The sequence below is a fragment of the Podarcis gaigeae genome (genome assembly GCF_964106915.1).
Source record: "Podarcis gaigeae genome assembly, chromosome: 7".
Taxonomy (NCBI): Eukaryota; Metazoa; Chordata; class Lepidosauria; order Squamata; family Lacertidae; genus Podarcis; species Podarcis gaigeae.
In genome coordinates this window covers 55,887,665-55,910,544 of record NC_139683.1, presented here as the reverse complement: position 1 = coordinate 55,910,544, position 22,880 = coordinate 55,887,665, and the positions used below count along the sequence as shown (strand labels likewise).

Below are 22,880 nucleotides of genomic sequence, written 5' to 3'. Positions count from 1 at the left end.
TATAACTATCTCACTATAAATCCCTGGTCTTCTGCCTTGTGTTTGCTGATTTAGTAGAACCTTCAGAAAAAAGAATGTGGCATTCTTTGGATCTGCTAACCTTAAATATCCCAGATCAAAACAAAATGAATGGCAGAGTCAAATTTGTTTTGCAGGGTTCCTTGGCAATGTAGTTGTGCAGCTCATTGGTGCTGCCCAAGTGCCGGGTATGGGTGGGGCAGCTTTTTTTTCTGGCACGAAAATGATGACAAGGATGGAGCCATGTGGTTCTCTCTAGGGAGAGCATGCCATAAGCTGGAAGGGCAAAGCTCAATGAGACTGCCAGCCCAATGTAGCTTTGTTTAGTTTCAGTGGCCTTGGTTTCTCTGACCTATCCAGCAACACTGATAGCAACCAATTCTTTAGAAATATTTAGTGACTAGAGCCCATTGCTCGAGGAATTTGTTACAGAAGATAGTATCAAGTTTTGTTACCTGAAATTTAATTAGAATGAACTCATCATACTTTAAAATTTGATTGTAAAAATAGAATTCCCCAAAGGCAAACTATATTTGAAATTGCAACACTTTTAAAGATCAAAGTAGTAAAGAAACCTTGAACAAAATCAAATAAGCATATGTACCCTCCATTTCAGCAGCTATGCATGAGAGATTTCCCTGGTGGAACCAATCTGTACTAATTTGTGCCAGAGTCTGGATGGAATTGAAAATAGCACTCTTATACTGTAGATCTGAGCAGTAGGTTCATTTTAATCTAATTCTTTGTTGTTGTTTTTCTTTCCAAAGGGAGGATCTGGTTCCCGACCTGGCTCCCGGTCTGGCTCTCCCATTGCTAGGCGCTGAAGCTCTCAGATGTTACCAAAGGGCTACACTCTCTGCTTTATAACATAGATGCCTTGAAGGTTTAATAACAAACTGCAGAATTCCCTAGATAGAAACACAATCTATTTGTTAATGTCACTGAGTTGTGCATGCAGTAGAAGTACACAAAAATTTATTGGCAAATGCTGACCAAGAACAAATGCAAAACAAAACAAACTCCCAAATTTTCAAAGTAGCTTTTACTTGCTGTCAGCAGCATTATTTTAGGGAAAGTAACAGTCCCCCCATATTATTCATTCATCTTCAAGGTGTTTCCAAAGAATATAGGGCTTTAATTTTTTAAGCACATACAACATTAAGTCCCTTTCAGATTTCTTTTTCACTAAACTTTAAGTAACAACATACTACACAATTGTCTACATTAACCTTGCCATTAACAGACTTTTGAGATCTCTGCTGTAAACAAAGAAAATAATAATAATAAAAATGTGCAGAAGTTGTAAGGACTGTTTATCCAATTTTTTTTTTATTTGGTTTTGATTTATTATGATTTCATTTTTTCAGTACCCCTTTCTCTCACAGTTTGTATTTGATTTTTTCTAACTGGATTAGGCAGTCGCAGAAAGGTATCTTCAACTGGGAGTTCAAGGTATGTTGCAATGTGGGAGAAGGCAGTTGTTACTGTTTCAATGAGATTGAGCTATGGCCATAAGGAATGATGCACCTTCTAGTGCATGACCAATTGCTCATCACACCCAACACATTAGAAATTAAGAGTGGCTGGGAGAGAGAATAGAGGATCTCAAACTTGAATTAGACTAGTTACAACAGAAAATGAGGGGTCATTCCAACAAAGGAAAACATAGAGTTGGACATATGAATGTCCCTGTAGCTCTACACAGGCACTTGCTGCAACTAAGTTCATTTGCAGCTACAATAAAAAAGAGTCTAATTTCTAAATAACAGAAAGCCCTTTGGTGAGGAAGTTTCAGATAGTATCTGCACATCTAAAGTTAGCGTTCCTAGCTGTCGTGTTAGTGCAGCAGAGTTAAACATGCAGTGCACCAGAGCAAACTACACTGTTAGATTGTAGGTATTAAAACTAATGAGCTAGAAATAGGTGCTAATTGTTGACATATACTAAGGAATAAACATGTGGAAATGGGTCTACCCATCTACGTGAAGAAAAATGCTCTTCTGAATTGCACTGTTATATAATATTCAACTTATTCTGTCTCTAAATGACCTTCCTGTACTCATGCAATGTTTTATTTGAGCTTATATGTTGTAGACACTATATTAAAGACTAAGTTGGCACCTGCCTTCAGCTAATGAACATCAGGAGTTACCGACGTTAATGCCAACTGACATATAGTGGATGTTGTTGTTGTTCTTGTTGTTAGCGATAGGTCACTCTAATCTACCATAGGTTTCAAGCAACATTCTTAATATGCAGCAATGAAAGATGAGAGGGTAGAAACACACAGAAACAAACAAAACAGAATACCGAAATTGTTAAGCACATGCAAACACATTACATCTTCTTTCAAAATGTTGTTGGCTATGTGTATTTTTCTATGTGTAGCCTCATCCAGTTGTGTATTCCACAACATAATAGTGAGTTTCACTTAAGTGTATTGTTCTTAAATGTGTATGAATACAACTCCTGAAAAAAACAACCACCAATATTGAAATAAAATACTCAACTTTTAATGAAATTTGGAGGATTTAATTTTTTTAAGCATTTAGGACTTTAAGGTCAATCACACAAGCCAATAAACTAGACAGACGAACTGCTTCAAAGCTACACACAAGCATACACTATGTCTGATTGTGATGCTTAATCTTTTAGAACATTCTGCCAAGTGTTTGAAGGGAAATGAAAGATCCACATTTCACCAAATGATTTCCTTCCTGTCTTTGCTTCCTGTGGATTTATTATTTTATATATATATATTTGCATCTCTTCAAAAGAAAATTTTCAATCCTGCACACAGTTCTTTCAAAGCAAAGATATTTTAAATGCAAAGCATGTAGAGTCAAATAATATGTTTAGGACTGGATTGTACATTCTGTTAAGTCGAAGCCATCAAATGAAACATGGTAAACAACGTTTGTCAGTATATGTCAGTATAAGCCACTTGTATTGTCATTTCCTTCCAGAGTCTGGGGCTTTATACAAAGTGCTCAAACTCAGGCAAAAAGAAAAAAAGAAAGTTCTGCCTCCCTCTGAAAAGTCCAGGACTACAATTCAAAAAAGTGTCAAGAGGAAAGCACTAATCAGTTCTTGCCTTCTATTCACAATGGACCTCCTATAGCTCCTGAAGCCCACTTGGCCTGCAACATGGCCTAGTTCTCACTTAAGTGATAAAACCGGTGTGAATTACCGGTATAACACAGCAGACTGCAGGTGGATGCTTACATAACTGAATGCTATTCCACACGAAAAAACACAATTCACATGGGGGAAAAGAAGTTAGGGAGAATTGCTCTTTTCTTGCCTTCTCCCTGACATGCTCATTTTTCATGTGGAAGGGAGGTGGTGGTTGTTTTTATACACTATTCAGTTAAACGAGCCCCACAGCTACCAAGAGACTTTTTTTCTTTATTTATATCCCACATTTTCCCCAAGGAGTTCAAGGTGGTTACAAGGTTCTCCCCAACCTATTTTTCATCACAACCATCCACTGAGGTAGAATAGCTTGAGTGACTGGCTCAGTGAACACTTCACGACTGAGTGGGGATTTGAACACTGGTCTCCAGCATTCTTACCAATATGCCACACAACACTCATAAAATGTATGCCTGAGTGAAAACTAGGTGACCAACACATTAATTTTCACTTGCTTACTTGGCCTCTGATTGGTTTAATATGATTTTTCTCTCCACAGGTTAATTGTGTACACTCTTGGTCATCTCAACACTTCCTGCTTCCCACAAACTTTCTGTCACACATTCACTCAATGAAATTGAGCACAGGGCTAGGGCATGAACCTAGGCCCCTTAACCATACTTAGAGAGTCTACCTGTGCAGAAACTAATACAATGCAAGATGCTTAATGCCTCTCAGAATGTCCTCTCATTGGGCAACAACTTTGAACCCTATCAAGCAGGAATCTATTTGGACCAAGTGGTATAGGTGCTGTAATCTAAGGAACTTGACACATATACTTCCCATATTATTCTTCATGTCTGCTCACAGTAGTACATTATACTGTTTGTAGACACTCACTGTTTTTCTTAAAGGGCATTGAATTCTACAAGCACACATTTTTCCTACGGACTATAAGTGTCATCCTTCTCATGGTGTGAATTCAATTAAAAGGCATTCAAGTGTGGAAACATGATAACAGTGCACAAAGACAAAAAAAATTCCTTCCAGTAGCACCTTAAAGACCAACTAAGTCAGTTCTTGGTATGAGCTTTCGTGTGCATGCACACTTCTTCAGATACGACTGGCTCGTATCTTTATACTTTGTATAGAGCACTTTGTATAAAGCCCCATTGGTATCTGAAGAAGTGTGCATGCACACGAAAGCTCATACCAAGAACTGACTTAGTTGGTCTTTAAGGTGCTACTGGAAGGAATTTTTTTTGTTTTGACTATGGCAGACCAACACGGCTACCTATCTGTAACCAGTGCACAAAGAAATCAAGATAACATCCTTTCTTTCACTGAAATGGTACAAAATGAGATAAATAGTGGCTAAGATCTTTGGGAGAGGAATTGGGCATGTTGGAGTGAGTGTATAGCCACCAAAAACAGACCTTTAATGGGGGTAAAAGATATCAACCAGACATCACTATGTGGTACTGCTGCTCTGGAAGTTGGCAGAGTTAACTCCAGAGATGAATAAGGGTTTACTGTGAAATGTGTCAAATTCTGCAGCAGAAGAATATAACAGACCTGTGGGAACAGGGCCAAGCCCATCTAGTCCATCATCTTGTTCTCACAGATAGATTCTTCTTCCAAATTAACCAAAAAAACATTTTTTAGGGGGGTGTGTGTTTCCAATATTATTTAAAGTCCCAGAGGCCTGGAAAGTAACTAAAATAAAACTTTTTATTTTTATTTTTAGTTCACTTGAGCATTTTTATTTTTAGTTCACTTGAGCATTAATTTTGTTTCTGAGGTGTTCAAAACTACGAGAAGTGTAAATCTATGCTGTATACTGAAGAATGCTTAGGAAATAGCCTCACTATTTTATTCTGAGGTGGAAGAAAACATTGGCAGCCCAAACTCAAAGAATTAAACACCAATAAAGCAAAATAATGTATTACAACAAAACCTGAAACAAAACCAGGATCTGGCATTGTCCTGAACTCAGGTCCCAATCTGTGTCACTGAGCATCATACACCAGTCCTTCTAACCCCACTGAAAATTATCTATGAGTACTATACCTTTTCTCAAGTGAATGGAAAAATTCTACATTCACGAATTAAGTTATTTCTGTTGTTACATCTCACACTTACTCCTACAAGGGTGGCTGGCTGGCTAACATTAATAATAATAATAATAATAATAATAATAATAATAATAATAGAATTAAAATCTTTTTAAAAAAATCTTGTAACAATTGAAATGGTGGCAAATTACAAAAGTTCAATTGTTAAATGCCGATGCAATCATGTACCCAATGCCTGACAAAATAAAGGCATTCTTCATTTATGCCGTAATGTTATGCACATGGGGAACAACCAGATTTCTCTAAGGAGGGAGGTTCCACATATGGGGGGGGGCTGCCACCAAGAAGGCCCAGCTCTGTGCCTCAGCTCCACATGCCACGTTCTTCGACTGCACCAAAAAAGCTTTCTAGTTGTCAAGAAACCTTCCCGAATGGTGCAAGAAGTGGCACAGGATATTGCAAACTGAGGCTGCCCTTTGCATGAGTGGAAGGTACTTCCTCTCATGCAAGAAGCCTTTTATATTCCAGGCATCACTGCCCAAATCCAGATCAGAAAAGGGAAAAGATTTCGTGACCTCCCATTTTTTTGAAGAGAATTACCAGGAAGCGGTTTTAAAACTTTAAAAAGCAGAAGAGGCCACTAGGACATTTCTCTTATTTCTGCCTTGACATTTTTAGAGCTTTGTGGGGGCGGAGGTGAAATATTAAAGTACTTACTGTGTAAGACTGAGAGAAAAACGCCACAAACAAACCTCCACAGAGGCTTTAAAAGCTGTTTACTGGGGCAGGAGCATACAAAGAATCTTCCGGGTGGAATATAAAGTTTCTTTACTGACTTAACAGGAGTTTTCCCAGCAGTCTGCATTTTCAAAGAAGAGCTTTAGCAGATGAAGTACCATTAGAAGTTTAGGAGCAGATGCTATCCTCTCAAGAGGAAACATGCAGAGGTTACTCAGAGATGAAGGAGAAGATGGTTAGCTGAAAAACACGCATACTCATAGCTGTAAAACGTTCTTTACTATTTATTGAGCTCAACAGTATGTGAAGAAGCAATTTCAACTGCTCTCTTGGTAGTAACAAAGTTTGGGGCTCAAGTGTGCTTCAAATCATATAGCTGAGGAAGGAGCGGTGTCGTTTTTCAGCATACTACCCTTATAAAGACTGACAATCCTAGTCATCATAAAACCCAGAGGATTTGTCTTAATCAGGACGGAATTTGGCATGGAGATCTTCCTGGAAAGAGACGGAATCCAAAAGCTCCCAAATGAATAAGTTAAATAGTACCAATGTGGATGTCCCTGTAGTTGTGAACATTAGTTCTGCCCGCCCAAAACTTGCCTTCTGCAAAATGCAAGATTATTGCAGATTTCTTTCTTTCTTTCCTTCCCCATTTTAATGAACCATTCAACAAATAGCAAGCTATTCTGCACACGACTGGAAGCTTACTAACGGGAGCATATTTCCTAAAAGAAAAATGGTAGATGAAACAGGCTGAAAGCAGTAGAAGCCAGAAAGTGGGAACAGTTCTTTCCACCATTATTTGAGAATCTGACTCTCTCCCCTGTTGTGTGTGCACCCTTTTGAACTTTTAGGTCTCTCGTTACATACTGCTTTTGTAAGTATGTGTGTGCTTTTTTATTGAAACATTTTCATGGATAGCAAAGGCACACTCTGTTTTCAGTTCATAAAGTCCTTTCTACAGGTCAGTTTTGAAACGGTTTTTATAATCCTAACATTTCAAACTGAAATGCTCCCTTAGAATGAAATGTTTGTAGTAATCCGTTGTTGTCATTTAGTCGTTTAGTCGTGTCCGACTCTTTGTGACCCCATGGACCAGAGCACGCCAGGCACTCCTGTCTTCCACAGCCTCCCGCAGTTTGGTCAGACTCATGTTTGTAGCTTTGAGAACACTGTCCAACCATCTCATCCTCTGTCGTCCCCTTCTCCTTGTGCCCTCCATCTTTCCCAATGTAGTCCGTACTCAATGCCTATTGCTTAATTTCTTAGTCTCCTCAAATCAGTTTCCCTTGCACTACCACAAGCTCCAACAGACACCATTGAGCCTTTACCATCCCAAGGACTTTGTGCACATTTAACAGGCAACTCTGCAAAACAGGTGCATAATAACCTGGCTGTGAGCCCATGGGCCCTGACTGACTTCAGCTACAAATATAGTTGTTTTCAACAGCCCACTGAAGAGGGACCTAAACCGATGAATTAATGTAGAGAAGCAAGTTGCTTTTGAGATGTCACTTCTGGCCTCATTTTCATTTAGCAGAAACTCAGATCAGCAAATATGATACAGCACTGAGGCAGAACACCAGGAATTATGAGTTTGAGCACAGACTCATATGCTCATGGACAAAATTGTGTTCGGTGTGACTGATTAAGAAAACTTAATTGCTAAGGGAATCTGAACCGAGATTACAAAATGCAATTGCTTTTTGAAGCACTTCTAAGGTTGCACAAATTGAGCTCATGGCTGGGTTACCGGGTGCAGGCCCCAACACAGCAGAGACTGTTCAGCAGCCTCAGCTTTTATATATTCTGTAAGCTGCCCAGAGTGGTTAGGGAAATCCAGCCAGATGGGCAGAATATAAATAATAAAATTATTATTTTTATTATTAACTAGGGTTGCTTTCTCTGCTGCGTAGCATCAAAATGGGACAATTGTGTCTCCATTCCACCCCGTTTCTAATCTTTAGGCCTTTATACAATTGAAGGGGATGAATGGTATTTGTTTCCCCTGGTTTTCAGCAAGATTGTTGCTTCAAGATGGCAGTACGGATACTTCACAATCCTCTGCAACGGTTTCACCTGTTAAGCCTTCTGAATTTAGAGAGGAGGAACAGAACACAGATATTCTCAGGGCCTTAGGAATCTTGTACTCTTCAGCTAAGAGTATTCAAAGTTTGCTGGAATGGTGAGAGAAGAAAGCTTCTCTGATCTGGGCAAGGCAGGAAAGGAACTAGGGTGGAGCCTGCACTACTGGCCAGCCTTCAAATCTAGGTCACAGGATCCTACCTTTCCTCGGTAGGAGGTGGACAAAACCCATGTCTGGATCCCTCCCTCCTACTGAGCTGAGAAAGTGTTGTTGTTGTTGTTTAGTCGTTTAGTTGTGTCCGACTCTTTGTGACCCCATGGACCAGCGCACGCCAGGCCCTTCCGTCTTCCACTGCCTCCCGTAGCTTGGTCAAACTCATGTTCGTAGCTTCGAGAACACTGTCCAGCCATCTCGTCCTCTGTCGTCCCCTTCTCCTTGTGCCCTCAATCTTTCCCAACATCAGGGTCTTTTCCAGGGAGTCTTCTCTTCTCATGAGGTGGCCAAAGTATTGGAACCTCAGCTTCAGGATCTGTCCTTCCAGTGAGCACTCAGGGCTGGTTTCCTTAAGAATGGAGAGGTTTGATCTTCTTGCAGTCCATGGGACTCTCAAGTCTCCTCCAGCACCATAATTCAAAAGTATCAAAAGCATCAATTCTTCGAGAAAGTAGTGAACTGTAAATTCTGGTAAGACATAGCTTACTTGGACCCATTTCAAATAAAGTTTCTAGTTTGGCATAGAACTAAAATGGCTTTGGTCATCCTGTTAAAGTATTTATCCTAGAGAAATGATGGGGGATTACTATTCCACCCCATAGCCTTTGGGGTGTCTCAGGATGTCATCTTGTGTCACATGCTATTTAGCATTTATGTAAAATCCATTGCGAGAAGTTCCTTTTGGACTAAAGTGTCATTGGCATGTCATTCTTTTTCATATTTTTAATTCCAGCTCTAAACATGTGTTTGGGACCACTTTGGGGTTGGATGAGGCAAACAAGTTGAAACCTAATCTAGATAATCTACTGTGGGTAGCAAACTCCGCAAATCTGATTGTCAATGTAAGTGGTTGTGGATGGGGTTGCACTCCCCATGAAATACCAAATTTACAGCCTGGGAGGTCTCCTAGACACGGCACTGTCGATGGAAGCACACATGATCTCAGTGGCTACAAGTGCCTTGAAATGGGTTAGCTTGATTTACCAGCTGTGACCCTTTCTAAAGAGAAGTAATCTTACCAGTGTTGTACATGCCCCAATTGCAGCTTGGTTACACCCACCAGGGGCTATTGCCCCTGCTCATCTACCCTGTACTCATAAAAACAAAAGCCCTTCTAGCCCAGCATTCTGCCCCTCTCTTTATACCTCACTCAAAGCTCCAACCCCCACTAGTCCTTCAAGGATCCCCCCACCATATCCCAACTCCTTCATTGCCCCCCCCTACAGCTCCTCTCTGTTCTTCCATCCTTGCTTTATTCAAACCTCTGTTGTTTAAAACAGGCTTCCTCAACCTTGGCCCTCCAGATGTTTTTTTTTGCCTACAACTCCCATGATCCTTAGCTAGCAGGACCAGTGGTCAGGGATGATAGGAACTGTAGTCTCAAAACATCTGGAGGGCCAAGGTTGAAGAAGCCTGGTTTAAAATTTGCCTTCCTTTGCTCCCCTCCCTAATGGGCTAACTTTATGCAAACCTGGGATTGTGACAAGGCCACAAAATCGTCCAGTGGTGGCTACACTCTGATATCGTGGCTGTGTGATGACCTCACATTTTTATGTAATGTAGGAAGATATAGATACATGATTTGAAAATATTCTGAACGACAGAAGTAACATTACTGATGCTTACACACAGGTTCTACTGTGAAAGACATGATTTAACAGAAGTGGGGGGAACACTAAGGACATATCACTGGTACAGTGGTACCTTGGTAGTCAAATGGCTTGGCTCCCGAACAAATCGACTCCTGAACGCCACAAACCTGGAAGTGAGTGATCCGGTTTGCAAATGTTTTTTGGAAACTGAACGTCCAACGCGGCTTGGTTTTCAAATGTTTTCGGGAGTTGAATGGACTCCTGGAATGGATTAAGTTTGACTACCAAGGTACCACTGTACTGCAACAAAGGATGGTGTGGTGATACTGGTTCATCTAGCTATGAGAAGCCTACAGAATCAAAACCAAGTGCTCTCTTGTTCAACCACACTAGTTAAGATTTCCTCCCCACCAAAGTGATAGGAACACCCATTCAAACCTTCTGAAAAAGAACATATCAGACACAAAACCAAGTTTGGAAAAAATTAATATTATTTAAAATATGTCTGACTTAAATATTTCCACATAACAAAGTGTTATTTTCAAGTCACCAGCTATATCACTTATATACATATGTCCATAGTTAACAAAACAATTATGAGATGTCCTATCAAAAAGCAGTGATTTTTCCCATTCAGGAAATAGAAAGAACTAGTCATATAATACACAAGTATAAATTATATGTACATATATCTTCTTTCTGGAACTGAGGGCAAATAAAAAGCAATTATTCTTCAGAAAGGTATAACATGTCTACATTACAATAAAATGAATCAATACTGATTTTGAAGTGGTCACTTAAAGTTGAAAACTTTATGAGCACTTCCTGTAACTGGGATTTTTGTTATTTACAAAATATACTCAACAGCCACATAGAGGCTTAATTATCTGTATATATACATACGCACACATATATATAACATATAAAGAAATTCAAAAATTTAAAGTAAAATTAAGCAAAATCCTTCTGTCTTTGGAATGTCTTAAAACAGAAAATGCTTTATTCCAGTGTTTCTTTAGATATATTACCTTTTCTAAGTAAATGGGGCTTTTCAGAACATTACTGAAAAGCCTAGGTAGTTTTATTTTTATTTTTAATCAAATGTCAACAAAATCAAGGTTATATTAATTGGGGGCTGTCAGAAACCAATCTGCATTTGCTGATACAACTTGTGCTACAGCTCACTTGGTTTGCTCAAGACAAGGCATGGTAGTATGCCCTATTATTTTAAACTTATGGCTTATGTTTTTCATAGTTATCAAGCTAACACTTCTGAGCATTAAGACCTAACACAGAAAATATGTGCATTTGTTGTTCACTTCAAGGAGATTCTATTATTAGTTACATTTTCTTTGAATAATTATTGCTGAATGTGAAGCTAAACATGTACAATTAAGAAATTAATTTAAAAAATAGCTTTAATAAAAGGAATATGGTTCATCACTTTCTGACATGTCGCAACACCAGCACCATAATGTAATACCAATTAATGAACTAAAGTAATACCAGACATTTAATGCCGTATTGTAATATGCATTCTCTACTGCATGCATCTAACTCTGAGATACTCTTTCTTCCAATTAATTTTAAACAGTCAGGACATCCTCATGATTGCCAGAACTTCCATGCTGTCTACCTTCTAATCAACGTTCATTGATACCAAGGTCTGGGCGTGTGTCTTTTGTTTTTTTACATGAATACACGTATGATGGGATTCAAAAGATGAGCAAACTCCATGTACCTGAGATCACTGATTGTAGTCAAGATAGCAAAGTGTATCTGGTGTTTCTTCAATATCCTACAAGCTTACAAAAGACAATCATTCTTTTGGTAGTTTTGTAAAATTTAAAAAGTTATATTATCTTATTATTTTTAATATGTTCAGTTTTAATAGTAAAAATCCATAGGTGACTATCTTTATAAAAATTCTAGTCCTGAAAGCATTTTGAGCTTTCACCTTGGTTGTCATCAAAAAATATTGGTCCATTCATTTGAAGATTCTTGAACAACCTCTTCCAAATTCAGAGCACGATTAATGTCTTCACCTTCCTGTCCTTGATGACTGGTAGATTCTTGTATTGTGCCTACCGTAACAAGGAAAAGAAATAATGCTAAGAGATCTAGTGAAAATACAGAAGAGTTACATTTAAGCGCTGCTTGACTAAACATCCAATAAGAAATGTGTAAGATTTATTTGGTGGAAAAGCAAACTAAACCCAGCCACGCTTCATGTAATATTTACCTATTAAAGAGTACCGTTTACATCCTTTGAAAGTAATAATGTTGGTACAGTGCTATGGATGGAAGTGCTCATCTGCGGGCTGACTGTTCCTTTCCATGGACAGAGCAAATGTATTCACATTAAGGCACGTGAATGCTTAATCTATTCTGTCCATTTGAATTAATGAGGCAGTCCATGAGGGCAATGGAGTGCATTTATTGATGCAAGAAGTCACTGAATCATGGGAAGAAACTATCATCTATACAGCAACCTAAAATTACTATATATATTCCATTACACGCTTCACAGAAAGCAAAAGTTCAGCTTAATGTAAATGAACCCAGAGTGAGGCTCAGACTCATGCCCTCCACCCTCACATGTGTTTAACAGCTTTTCACTTCCAGTTTAGCTTACGTGCAACTTGTTGTCTTGTCTGATCCAACAAACAGTGCCAGGGAAAAAAAAGAACCTATGAAGTTGCATCAAGCTTTCTAACAGATATTTTAAATTTTATTGATTTATCATTTTTGTCAACCGCTTTGATGTTTTCCTACTATCAAGCAGTACATAAATTTATGAAATAAATAAACTGAGTAATTGCAGACTATAACTCTGTACAGTTTAGGAAAGAAAGAAAAATGTTACTATTCAGTACAAACAGCAACACATTCATACACATAAGCCTTGCAGTACATTATGTACTTTTGAATGCCTACAGCAAGGGTGAGAATCCACTTTTGTCTGGCCTGCCACAGCAATATGTGTCCTACACCCAAAGTTTTATGAGGTTAGGTGAGTGACAGGGGACATGGGCTGACAAAAATGACATTTTCTCCAGCCCTGGCCTGGAGAATGAGAGCAGGGGCTGAGATTTAAAAAGAAGGAAAAAGTAAAATAAGCTCCCAGCACTCAATGCTGTCCAAGTAAACGAGTAATGTTGAAACTTGAGAATATTGTACCATAAATGCCAGGGCTGGTTTAAGCCCTACAGTATTCTATATAAAATTTCCACTTGGCAAATTTTACATACCAGAATAGCCATGGGCTCGTTTCATATGAAGCTTCATATTGCTTTTCTGGGTAAATCCCATTGCACAATAATCACATTTGTACGGTCTTTCTCCTGTGTGTTTTTTCATATGAACTTGCAAAGCACTCTTCTGGTTAAAAGCCTTCTCACACAACGTGCACTGAAACGGTCGTTCTCCTTTAATAAACAAGACACTTTTAGAACATTAACTGCAAAGTGATGCAAAGTGGAGTAAAACTCCTTAAACTTCACAAATACACTAATTTTACTTGAACTGGCTATGATCACCATTTAAGGGACCGTTCTCACTAAAACCTGGTCAAGACAAGGAACTATTTAGCTCCTATGCATTGGGCTGAAATAAAGGAGCACCTGACTCTGAGACCTGTGCGCTCAGGTTAGGAAAAGGCCCAGAGAAGCGGAATAGCTCAAACACTGCTAATTTACTCTTGAACAGAGATGCTCAGTTAACTTTGCTGAACTCCTTTCTTCCTTTTGAACTATGCTGTTCCTTCTTTGGGCATGGCGTGTAAAGATAGCATAAAGCATAAGGTTAAACAGGTAAAAGTTTCAGTTGCTGCATTACTCCTAAAAGTCCTCCAACTTCCACAGTATGGATCACCCAGGGAGGCCGACCTGGCGCCTTTGTTACATATCTTTACACACTATACAAAAACATCCCAAGCTTTGGGCTAGTTCAGGGGTCTGCAACCCGCGGCTCTGGAGCCGCATGTGGCTCTTTTACACCTTTGCTGCGGCTCCGGGGCGGATACTAGTGAGGGGAGGAGGCGCATTGTGCGCCCCGACACTCCCCACTGTGGCGGGCGCTGTACTGGCTGTGATGTCGCATGGGGGCGGTGCATGCGTCACCTTCCTGCCCCCCCCCCCGCTACATTGAAAGGGGGCATGTACGCTGGTCACTGTTTTGAAGGGGAGTGAAGAACACACGCACACAAAAAGGTAACTTGTTAATTTAACATTTATTTCTATGAGGAGGAGTAATTCTGAGGGGTCAAACAAAGAAATAATAAAAAAGTGACAAAAAAGTTATTTTTATAATGACGAGTTTTGCGGCTCCCAGTTTTTTTTCCTTCGGAAACGGGTCAAAGTGGCTCTTTTTGTCTTAAAGGTTGCAGACCCCTGGGCTAGTTAAACAATCTATGGCCTTTTAAACTGTGTGTGTGTGTGTGTGCGCGCTTGCTTGCTTGCTTGCTACTATGTTACGGATATTTGCGATTTTATATTGTAAACCAGTGGTGGCCAAAATTGGCCCTCCAGCTGTTTTGGGAATACAGTTCCCATCACCCCTGACCACTGGTCCTGTTAGCTAGGGATGATGGGCGTTGTAGTCCAAAAACAGCTGGAGGGCCAAGTTTGGCCACCACTGTTGTAAACCATCCTGTGATCCTTGGATGAAGGGTGGTATAGAAATTTAATAAATAAATTAAACAAATAAACAGCCAAGCACTCTGATTGCTGCCTCTCACTTCCTATTGTCCCAGATTCTGCTGCTAATGCAATGGTGAGGGTGGGTAGGATCACAGCTATTGGATTAAGTTGTTTACAATTTACTTAACCGTTTGTTAAATTGAACAGCTTGTGGCTAGCCACCTGTACTGATAATTTCTTACCTGTATGAATGCGGCTATGCCTTTCCAGCTGGCTCGGCTTAGCAAAGGCTTTTTCACAGGTATCGCATTTAAATACCCTTGGCTTTTGAGAACTTAATGATGGTCCTGCCTGGTGAGTCTGCAAATGCTCCTAATTCAAAACAAAGAAGAAATACATAGAACATGTTTAGGTAAGAAAAATAATAATGAGTGCTAAGTTGCTCACACATAATAATAATAATAATAATAATAATAATAATAATAATAATTTATTATTTATACCCCGCCCATCTGGCTGAGTTTCCCCAGCCACTCTGGGCGGCTTTTGTCAACACCACATCCTTTTGTCAACACCAGGCATAGGCAAACTTGGCCCTCCAGATGTTTTAGGACTACAACTCCCATCATCCTTGGCTAACAGAACCAGTGGTCAGGGATATTGGGAATTGTAGTCTCAAAACATCTGGAAGGCCAAGTTTGCCTATGCCTGGTCAAGACCTACAAAATCTGAAGCCAGCAATGGCCACATTCAATCTATTTTATAAAGAATGCAAATAACAAATTCCTTAACAAGTACACGGCCTTATTGAATTAAAAATAATTTTAAATTTAGAAGAAAAACACAAAGCACAACCATTTGCAACTTCACAGTTTCAGCAGAATGTTAAAAACAAAAGTAGTATTTCTCCAAATTCCAGATTTCTTTCCCAGTAAAGAAGCCCACACCCACATAAGCCAATATGGCTCAGTTCAGGTATAACAGCTTTCCATTATGTCTGAACGAAGCCTAGAAATCAGAATCAAAACTTATTTTTCCTTCTGTACCTGCAGAGAACCAGAATACAGATTTTGCATGCTATAGGATTAGATTGTAATTTTGCTTCCTGACCCAAAAGTGACAGACAATGTGATTCGTATTAAAAACATATGCAATGCTAAATGGAAATAGAAACAAGCAGAATCAACTGCACTAAAACAGTTAAACAGAAGTTTTCATAAAAAGGATGGTCCAGGTGAGACTCTTAACAATCAAGACAGAGGTAACCAGCTGCTTTTTTAAGATAAGGGCATTTGGGAGTTTGCACTCTCTGCCACACAGGAAGAATATCATACCAGCTGGAGCAGCAAATTGGCCCCATCCATTTGCCAGAGAAGAAGTAGCTCTAAGAAGATAACTAGCTAAAGAATACTCTGCTCCAACTGCCAGTTGCCCTGGGACTACAGACATGCAGGAAAGCACACTCTGATCCCATTAATCAGCCAGAAGGCAGGAGGTTGAAAAACAGCCCAGATATTAAAAAAATGGAAGAATTCTAATGCATCAGAGGAAATACTATTGGAACCCCAACATCCAGACATAATTTTGAAAGCATCCTTACTTGTTATTAAATGGAAGAAAGTTTATAAAGAATCTTTTAACTCTTATCAAAGTTTCTTAATAGGAACAGAACTGTTTTCACCAAAATATACCCACAGTGAAGCGGTAAAGGTAAAGGGACCCGACCGGCAGACGACTCTGGGGTTGCAGCACTCATATCGCTTTACTGACCGAGGGAGCCGCCGTTTGTCCGCAGACAGCTTGTGGGTCATGTGGCCAGCATGACTAAGCCGCTTCTGGTGAATCAGAGCAGCACATGTAAGCGCCGTTTACCATCCTGCCAGAGCGGTACCTATTTATCTACTTGCACTTTGACATGCTTTCGAACTGCTAGGTTGGCAGGAGCAGTAGCTGGTCACAATAAAAATAAATAAGAACGCCATTTTCAAAGGGATACCTCTTTGCCTAGTTAGACCTCTTTGAAGTTTTCAATATAATTAGTTGTGAATTTTATTTCGTACCTTAAGGTGTGTTGCTCGTTTGAAGGCTTTATTGCAAATATGACAAACATGGATTCTTTCCTTTCCATGAACTTCTTTACTGTGCTGCATAAGCATGGCAGCTGAAGAAAAAGTCTGACTACATTCAAAACACTGGTGAACACGAGGCTCTTTTTCAGCTTGTATTCCTTTAGATAAACTTGGAGAAATCTCATTCACCTGCAACAGTTACATAAAACACACACACATTACAAGAAATAAAACCACCTAAAACTCAAGAGATAAACATCACTCTTCAGATGCAATGACACTTTGAAGAAGACATTACAACTGAATAGGTATTGAAATATCTCGTGCAACATTTATTCCAACGTATTAGTAAAATAAAGTTATGGAGCAATTCTGCCAACCCTTTCAGGGAAAGCACATGAGTGCCTGGTTGTGGTGAAATTCTGAAGAAATGGATCCCTGGGTGTGCTCTGCTCCTGCTAGAGCCCCACTCCCAATCAGATCCACAAGCCAATTACTATTTTCAAATAACCATCACCATAATAAATTAATTTTCAGGTTGACTTTGAAAGAAGAAAAAGAAGGGGCAGGGAAATAAAGGAAGCGAATTTCAGTGAATCCCCATCAGAATTAGAAGAATTCAAACGAATGATGGTACAGAGCACAGGGTAATTGAAGTAATTGCCTTTTCCTGTCAATTACTCCTTTAGGACTAATCTGTGTTTGGCAGCATACCAGAAGTGAGCAAGACCAGTGCCAATGGTGGGTAGTACCAGTCGTTCGCCCCCTTTCTTTTTTTATGCTACCTACATGATGCACTGCTGCGTCAGGCAGGAGGAAAAAAACTGAGGGAATTGACCAATATCCCACAAGTCTTTGCTCCTGCCTGTCGTCAGCTAGTGAGGGATGTCCCACACCATTGGCTGCAGCGTCCCTCAAAATAAATTTAGGCCAATGGCCACACGAGGCCTATGACAGCGGAGTGCCCACCACTGGCATATAATGCAAACAAAAAGGGATTTAAGAAGAAAAAGACACCTTTAAGAATTAGACTAACTTTAAAATGGAGACTTCCAAGACATAAGAATGTGCATTTAATTTCACATTTAATATTTACAGTGTTCAAAAGGAAAGATTTGGTTAATATGAAGCAACTTCAAAATTCTTCTTGAAAATGCAAAGGTCAAACCTCCAAATTTAAACCTCCATACTTAACTTGCATAATACACTAAATTGATTAGGATAAGATAAATGAGAACATAATTCTTCACCTACATAAATTCTGCAATATATATATTAAGCCTATTTTGTATCTTTATTCAAGGAACAACATACATAAAAAAGTTTACCTGATATGCTAATTCATCCTGGCTTGAAGGTATTGAATGTGGGGTATGACTCACTAGTATAACTTGCTGGGAGCTTGAAGTGCTCTGTCCAGAGAGATTAGAATCTGTCAGTAAAGCAGGGAACTGTTGTCCCTGCCAAAAGAAAAAGTGAAATGCATTACATTTAGAAGAAAATGTAACTGCAATGTGCAGTCAAAGACTATAAATATGAATTTGTTGATGTGTCATAACACCAGATTTTTCTTTGAAACTTTTTTAATCTGCTGTTGCCGTAAACTGTTATCTATCTCACTGAGTCCACAATAATAGCAACAACAAAACTACTAACATAGCCCATGGCTCCAAGAATCAAGCCATCTAAAACTCAACATGAGACAGAGAGGAAGAGGAGGGAAAGGGAGGAAAGGGTATACAAGAAAAAATGTGTTACTTTCAGTATGGTATGGAGACTAAGGATTTGTGTCACAGGATGCATAAAGATACATAAGGAAAGGTGTGTTTAGATAAGGGATTTGAAGGGAGTAAGAGACTGGGCATCATAGTTCTCAGAGCCTCTCCTTAAAAGGAAGGTGGTCACTACTGCTTCCTAGGGCATGTCATGGGTGCTTCCTAAGGCAGTTTTTGGCTTTGCCTGGATTAAACTAGGAAATGCAGAGCTTCAGGGATGGATAAAGGGAGATATGCCTTACTGCATGGGCTGAATGACCTTTTATGATATACAGAATTTTCCTTCTCCAACTATTATTTACAAAGTATGTTGGTGAACTCTTATGTTTATTTTAGAATAGCAAAGCTATAAAGTAAACACCACTTCTACCATATATTCTAGGTCCTTCTCTAATATACTTAATAGGTCTTGCCCTATACTTAAAGCATCTCCTACAAATGCCTGCAGCAACCTGAAGCTGTTTTCAAACTACCCTTACAGCAAGAATTTGCTTATCAGTAATCCACAGGTACATTGCAAGTGTTAATTAACATGGTAAAACCAGGGGAGAAAACAGCGGATGAATGCTTAGCAAAGAAAGCCTTAGTAACTATTAACAATGAAGATTTCTCAAAAAGAGTTGAAACCTGACAGTGTAATCTTCAAATAACTGCAGCAGCAGAAACACCACAAGTCAACAAGCACTGAAAATCACAGGCAAAACAAGTTCAACAGGAGTATTAGAGTAAATTTTAAAAGTAACTATATTGACATTATACATTAGGGAACATAATCTTTGTACTGCACAAATATTTTCTTTGTCAAGCTGCATTCAGGCTTCCTTTACCCTAGTTTTATAGCAGGTATTAATTAGCAGGTATCAGGAATATTAATTAGCAGGTATTAGCAGGTACCAGGTATCAGGAATAGGCTAGAACCGTGACACAAACCTGCGATGTGATGTTAAGAGTCACCGCATCAAGACCAGCAGATAGCATACTTTGAGTATCGGCTAGGGTCAATGTGACACTACCATCTCCTCCAACTCCTGGTGATGACATTACTAAATTCTGAGCTGGCTGAGACATGGGTGGTGTTGAAGGAAGGTTCCCACTTGATGCATTAAGCTCTGTAAAAAGGTATGATATTTCAAAACTCTACACATAATTATCATAATTTACTAGTTGGGAAATGTGCCAATCTGCCTAGCACTATACTTTTATGAATACTCATGGCTGTCCACTTTTCATAACATGTTCTGTGTAGACACTACAGGCAGCAACCATTTCATGTGGGTATTCCGTTCCCGGCCGCCGTGTGCATCGGTGGAGCAGTAATAAGTGTGCCATGTCCCCATTGGACCTGCCTTCTTTCCACGCCCCCAAAAGGACCTACACATTGGTGGGCCTAAAGTGGTTGCCGCCTGTAATAATTTACAAGTGGAAATTGCTCAAGCAGGCTGAAATAACAGCATTTTAATAATAGTATGAAACAATATGAACATAAAAGTAGCTTACAACACCATTTTTAATGGAAAAATCTAATAAAAGAATGTACTGCAATTGATGGAAGGAGCAAAAAGGGAAGGCATTTGAATGACTTGGGCTTCAATGAAAAGAGGCGTTTTTGAGAAACCAGTTCTCATTTCTTCACTGAAACCGCTAAGCCAGAATATAAGAAGATTCCATAATACGATTTATTGAGAAAAAATTAAAAGCCTACCTGAACTACTGTTCAGCACTGGGCTCTGAGAGAGGAGTTGATCATTACTTATTGTTAATGTAGCACCTGCTGACTGATTATTGATTGTTGGTGTTGCCAGTCGCAGATTCCCATTCAGTTCATTAGCTCCAGAGGAATTATGCTGAATAAGATCCTGGCCTAAATGCAAAATTGAATCTATAAGCCAATGAAGATCTATATTTGCTTCTCCATTTTTAATGCATAAAAATATTCTAATTTTACAAGAAAAAATAGCTGTAGTGCTATGGAAACATAAACTCATGAAATCTGTCAAACTGTAAATATTAAATGAAAATATTAAATTAATATTACAGTAAATCAAAAACATCTTTAAGAGTTTAGTTAAAACAGCAGTCAAAATAAATTTTAAAAACTGTCCAGTAGCACCTTAGAGACCAACTAAGTTTGTTCTGGGTAGTGTGAATGCACCTTCTTCAGATATACCCAGAACAAACTTAGGTGGTCTCTAATGTGCTACTGGACAATTTTTTTATTTATTTTGACTGCGTCAGACCAACACGGCTACCTACCTGAAGTTAACACAGCAAATAGAGGAAGAGTTAATATGCTAGGGAAAATAAATGCCACTACACCGAACTGTGTGGATATCTTTGAACCAGGGCTTGTGAAGTATTAAGCATATATTATTAGACAGAATGACTTTACACACACAAAATAAGGATAGTATACTTGCCAGATATGGTAAGGGTAATTTCTTGAGGGGTTCCTGACGAGTTTGAAGTAGTTGTACTAGAGGCATGAGCTAAAACATGGCTCAGACTCGAATTATTTATTGTCAATGTAATTTCATGCTGACCATTTGAATTTGAAACCATACTCTGTGAAGTCATGACCTGAGACAGATCCTGTGAACCTAAACACAAACAGGGTAGCAATAATAATAATCAGCAGCCAAACTTCAATATGTTAATATTTACTGTTGTGATGCCTGTTCCAAGATAAGCAGAAGGCACAGAAGCAGGTCTTAAACTGGCATGGCCCAATTATTCACAAAACAATATAAACAATCCCAGGAGGAATCACAATGCTTGAGAAGAGATGGTGTTCCTCACTTGGATGCAGATTATTCTATGGAAAGTAGCCCTATGTACTTGTTTGGAAGTAACGGAATGGGTAGAAATCCTCACTCCCCTTTGTCTGTAGTTGTCAATCTCTTTTGCCCCTGTATACAGCCTCATCTGCTTCAGGGTGCTAGCAGACGGGGGGCTATAGGAGAGGCCTTTGAAAAAATTTATCCAAATAGCGCACTCAGCCACTTCTATGCATGACTGTACATGCAAATAACTCTTTAAAAAGAACCCAATCACCCTATGATGCATCATATAGTAAATGAATTAAACAATTAGGGAATTCAAAATACATAAATGTTCCTCAAACAGGAACATGTTTAATTTAATTTGTGGTTTTTTTAAAAAAAAAAATCTTTATTGATAGAAATACATGGTTGATCAGTATTTGCCAAGGGCAATAATATATTTGCTCTTAAAATTGAAATTAATATTTATATAATAAACTTACAGAAAAGATGAACAAAATAAATTTAAACATGGAATAATTCTGGGAGCTTTTAGCAACAGAACCCTTCAAAATGGAAGTGTGTGCTTTTGTATCATGCTTACCAGCAGTGTTCGTAGTCAAAACAGCCTCTTGCTCAGATATAGGTCCTATCGTCATATTTGCTGAAGAGGTAACAGTGGGCTGTAAGGACAAGCTTGACAAAGGTTGTATTACCACATTTGCTGGCACTGAACTATCTGCTGTCTGGAGCGAGGTGTTCTGAGTAGCCAAACTGGGATCCCCAGTTAGCTGCTGGGTCAGTACGTTACCCTGTTGTAGCGTCTGCTGCAGAAGACTGGGATCAATCTGAAAAGAAAATGAATATAGGAGATGCAAAAAGATGACACCTCTCCACAAAATATTATAGAATTTCTCAGAGAAAGTATTTCCCCATCTTTGAAGTAAGCTAGTTTAAAGAAACTCTAACCATGGTAGCAAGAGTTAAGTTATGAAATCTAGTTTTTGCTAAAGCTTGATAATTTGCACAGATTATTAAGATGTTTTCTATTTACAACCACATTTGCACATAATGCTAAGCCCCCCCCCCCCAAAAAAAATGGTTTAATAAGCCAGGACATGCATGAGCAGTATATATACAAAGGCAGTCACTTTGCATTTATCTGTGCAAAACTTAACTCTTTATTTGTTTATAAAAGATAATACAGGATAAACATACTTGTAATGTAATGTTGTTGATGCTGGTAGGATCTATTCCAGATATTTGAACGTTTGGTCCAACCAAGTTAGCAGCAAGCTGTAACTGTATTCCTTCAAGGGTTGCCAAACTACCATCCGTCAAGGATACAGTTAAATCACCTCCAGCTATAAAGGAAAACAGTCATATATATATATATATATTGTATTCTTTATTTTCAGGAAGCCATGCCAACAAGTTCTATCTTCTATGGATAAACATATCACATTCATAAGCAGCCCACAAGAAGTACTTGTAAACAAAGACAATTGCCCTGCCTTTCTCCTCTAGTTCTCTCTGCCCTTCCCTTTCTTCTATCCGGCATATCTAAAAGCAACCGATGTAGATGGGGGGGGGGGAGAGTATCAGGTGGGGGGCAACTTTAACCAGTTCCCTTCCCCTCCCCACTTTCCCTTTCACAGCTAGGTGGGCAGACTGGCTAAAGGATGGGAGCTCTGTTTGAAATCACTTCACCTTTTCCCAAGCCAAATTTTCTCTTTGGCTTACTGGGCCACTGAACTGTGGCAGGTAGTGTGGGTGCAAG

At 39.1% G+C, this 22,880-nt stretch overlaps 2 protein-coding genes across 8 annotated transcripts in view; one reads left to right on the top strand and one right to left on the bottom strand.

Moving 5' to 3' along the window:
• MBP (myelin basic protein) overlaps positions 1 to 2,539 on the top strand; it is a 97,480-nt gene extending 94,941 nt beyond the window's left edge. For all 3 annotated transcript variants that reach the window (XM_083747038.1, XM_083747039.1, XM_083747037.1), the window contains one exon: positions 786 to 2,539. In XM_083747038.1, the coding sequence (XP_083603164.1) occupies positions 786 to 842 (57 nt within the window). In that variant the 3' untranslated portion in view covers positions 843 to 2,539. The remainder of the gene's footprint in view (positions 1 to 785) is intronic.
• A 7,791-nt stretch (positions 2,540 to 10,330) lies between these two features.
• The window catches only part of ZNF236 (zinc finger protein 236), a 47,379-nt gene continuing 34,829 nt past the window's right edge, over positions 10,331 to 22,880 (bottom strand). For all 5 annotated transcript variants that reach the window (XM_083746856.1, XM_083746858.1, XM_083746857.1 and 2 more), the window contains exons 24-33: positions 22,319 to 22,464; positions 21,705 to 21,948; positions 20,759 to 20,938; positions 20,044 to 20,202; positions 19,272 to 19,450; positions 17,895 to 18,026; positions 16,558 to 16,755; positions 14,740 to 14,869; positions 13,109 to 13,285; positions 10,331 to 11,941 (exon numbers count right to left, since the gene is read on the bottom strand). In XM_083746856.1, the coding sequence (XP_083602982.1) occupies positions 11,826 to 11,941; positions 13,109 to 13,285; positions 14,740 to 14,869; positions 16,558 to 16,755; positions 17,895 to 18,026; positions 19,272 to 19,450; positions 20,044 to 20,202; positions 20,759 to 20,938; positions 21,705 to 21,948; positions 22,319 to 22,464 (1,661 nt within the window). In that variant the 3' untranslated portion in view covers positions 10,331 to 11,825. The remainder of the gene's footprint in view (positions 11,942 to 13,108; positions 13,286 to 14,739; positions 14,870 to 16,557; positions 16,756 to 17,894; positions 18,027 to 19,271; positions 19,451 to 20,043; positions 20,203 to 20,758; positions 20,939 to 21,704; positions 21,949 to 22,318; positions 22,465 to 22,880) is intronic.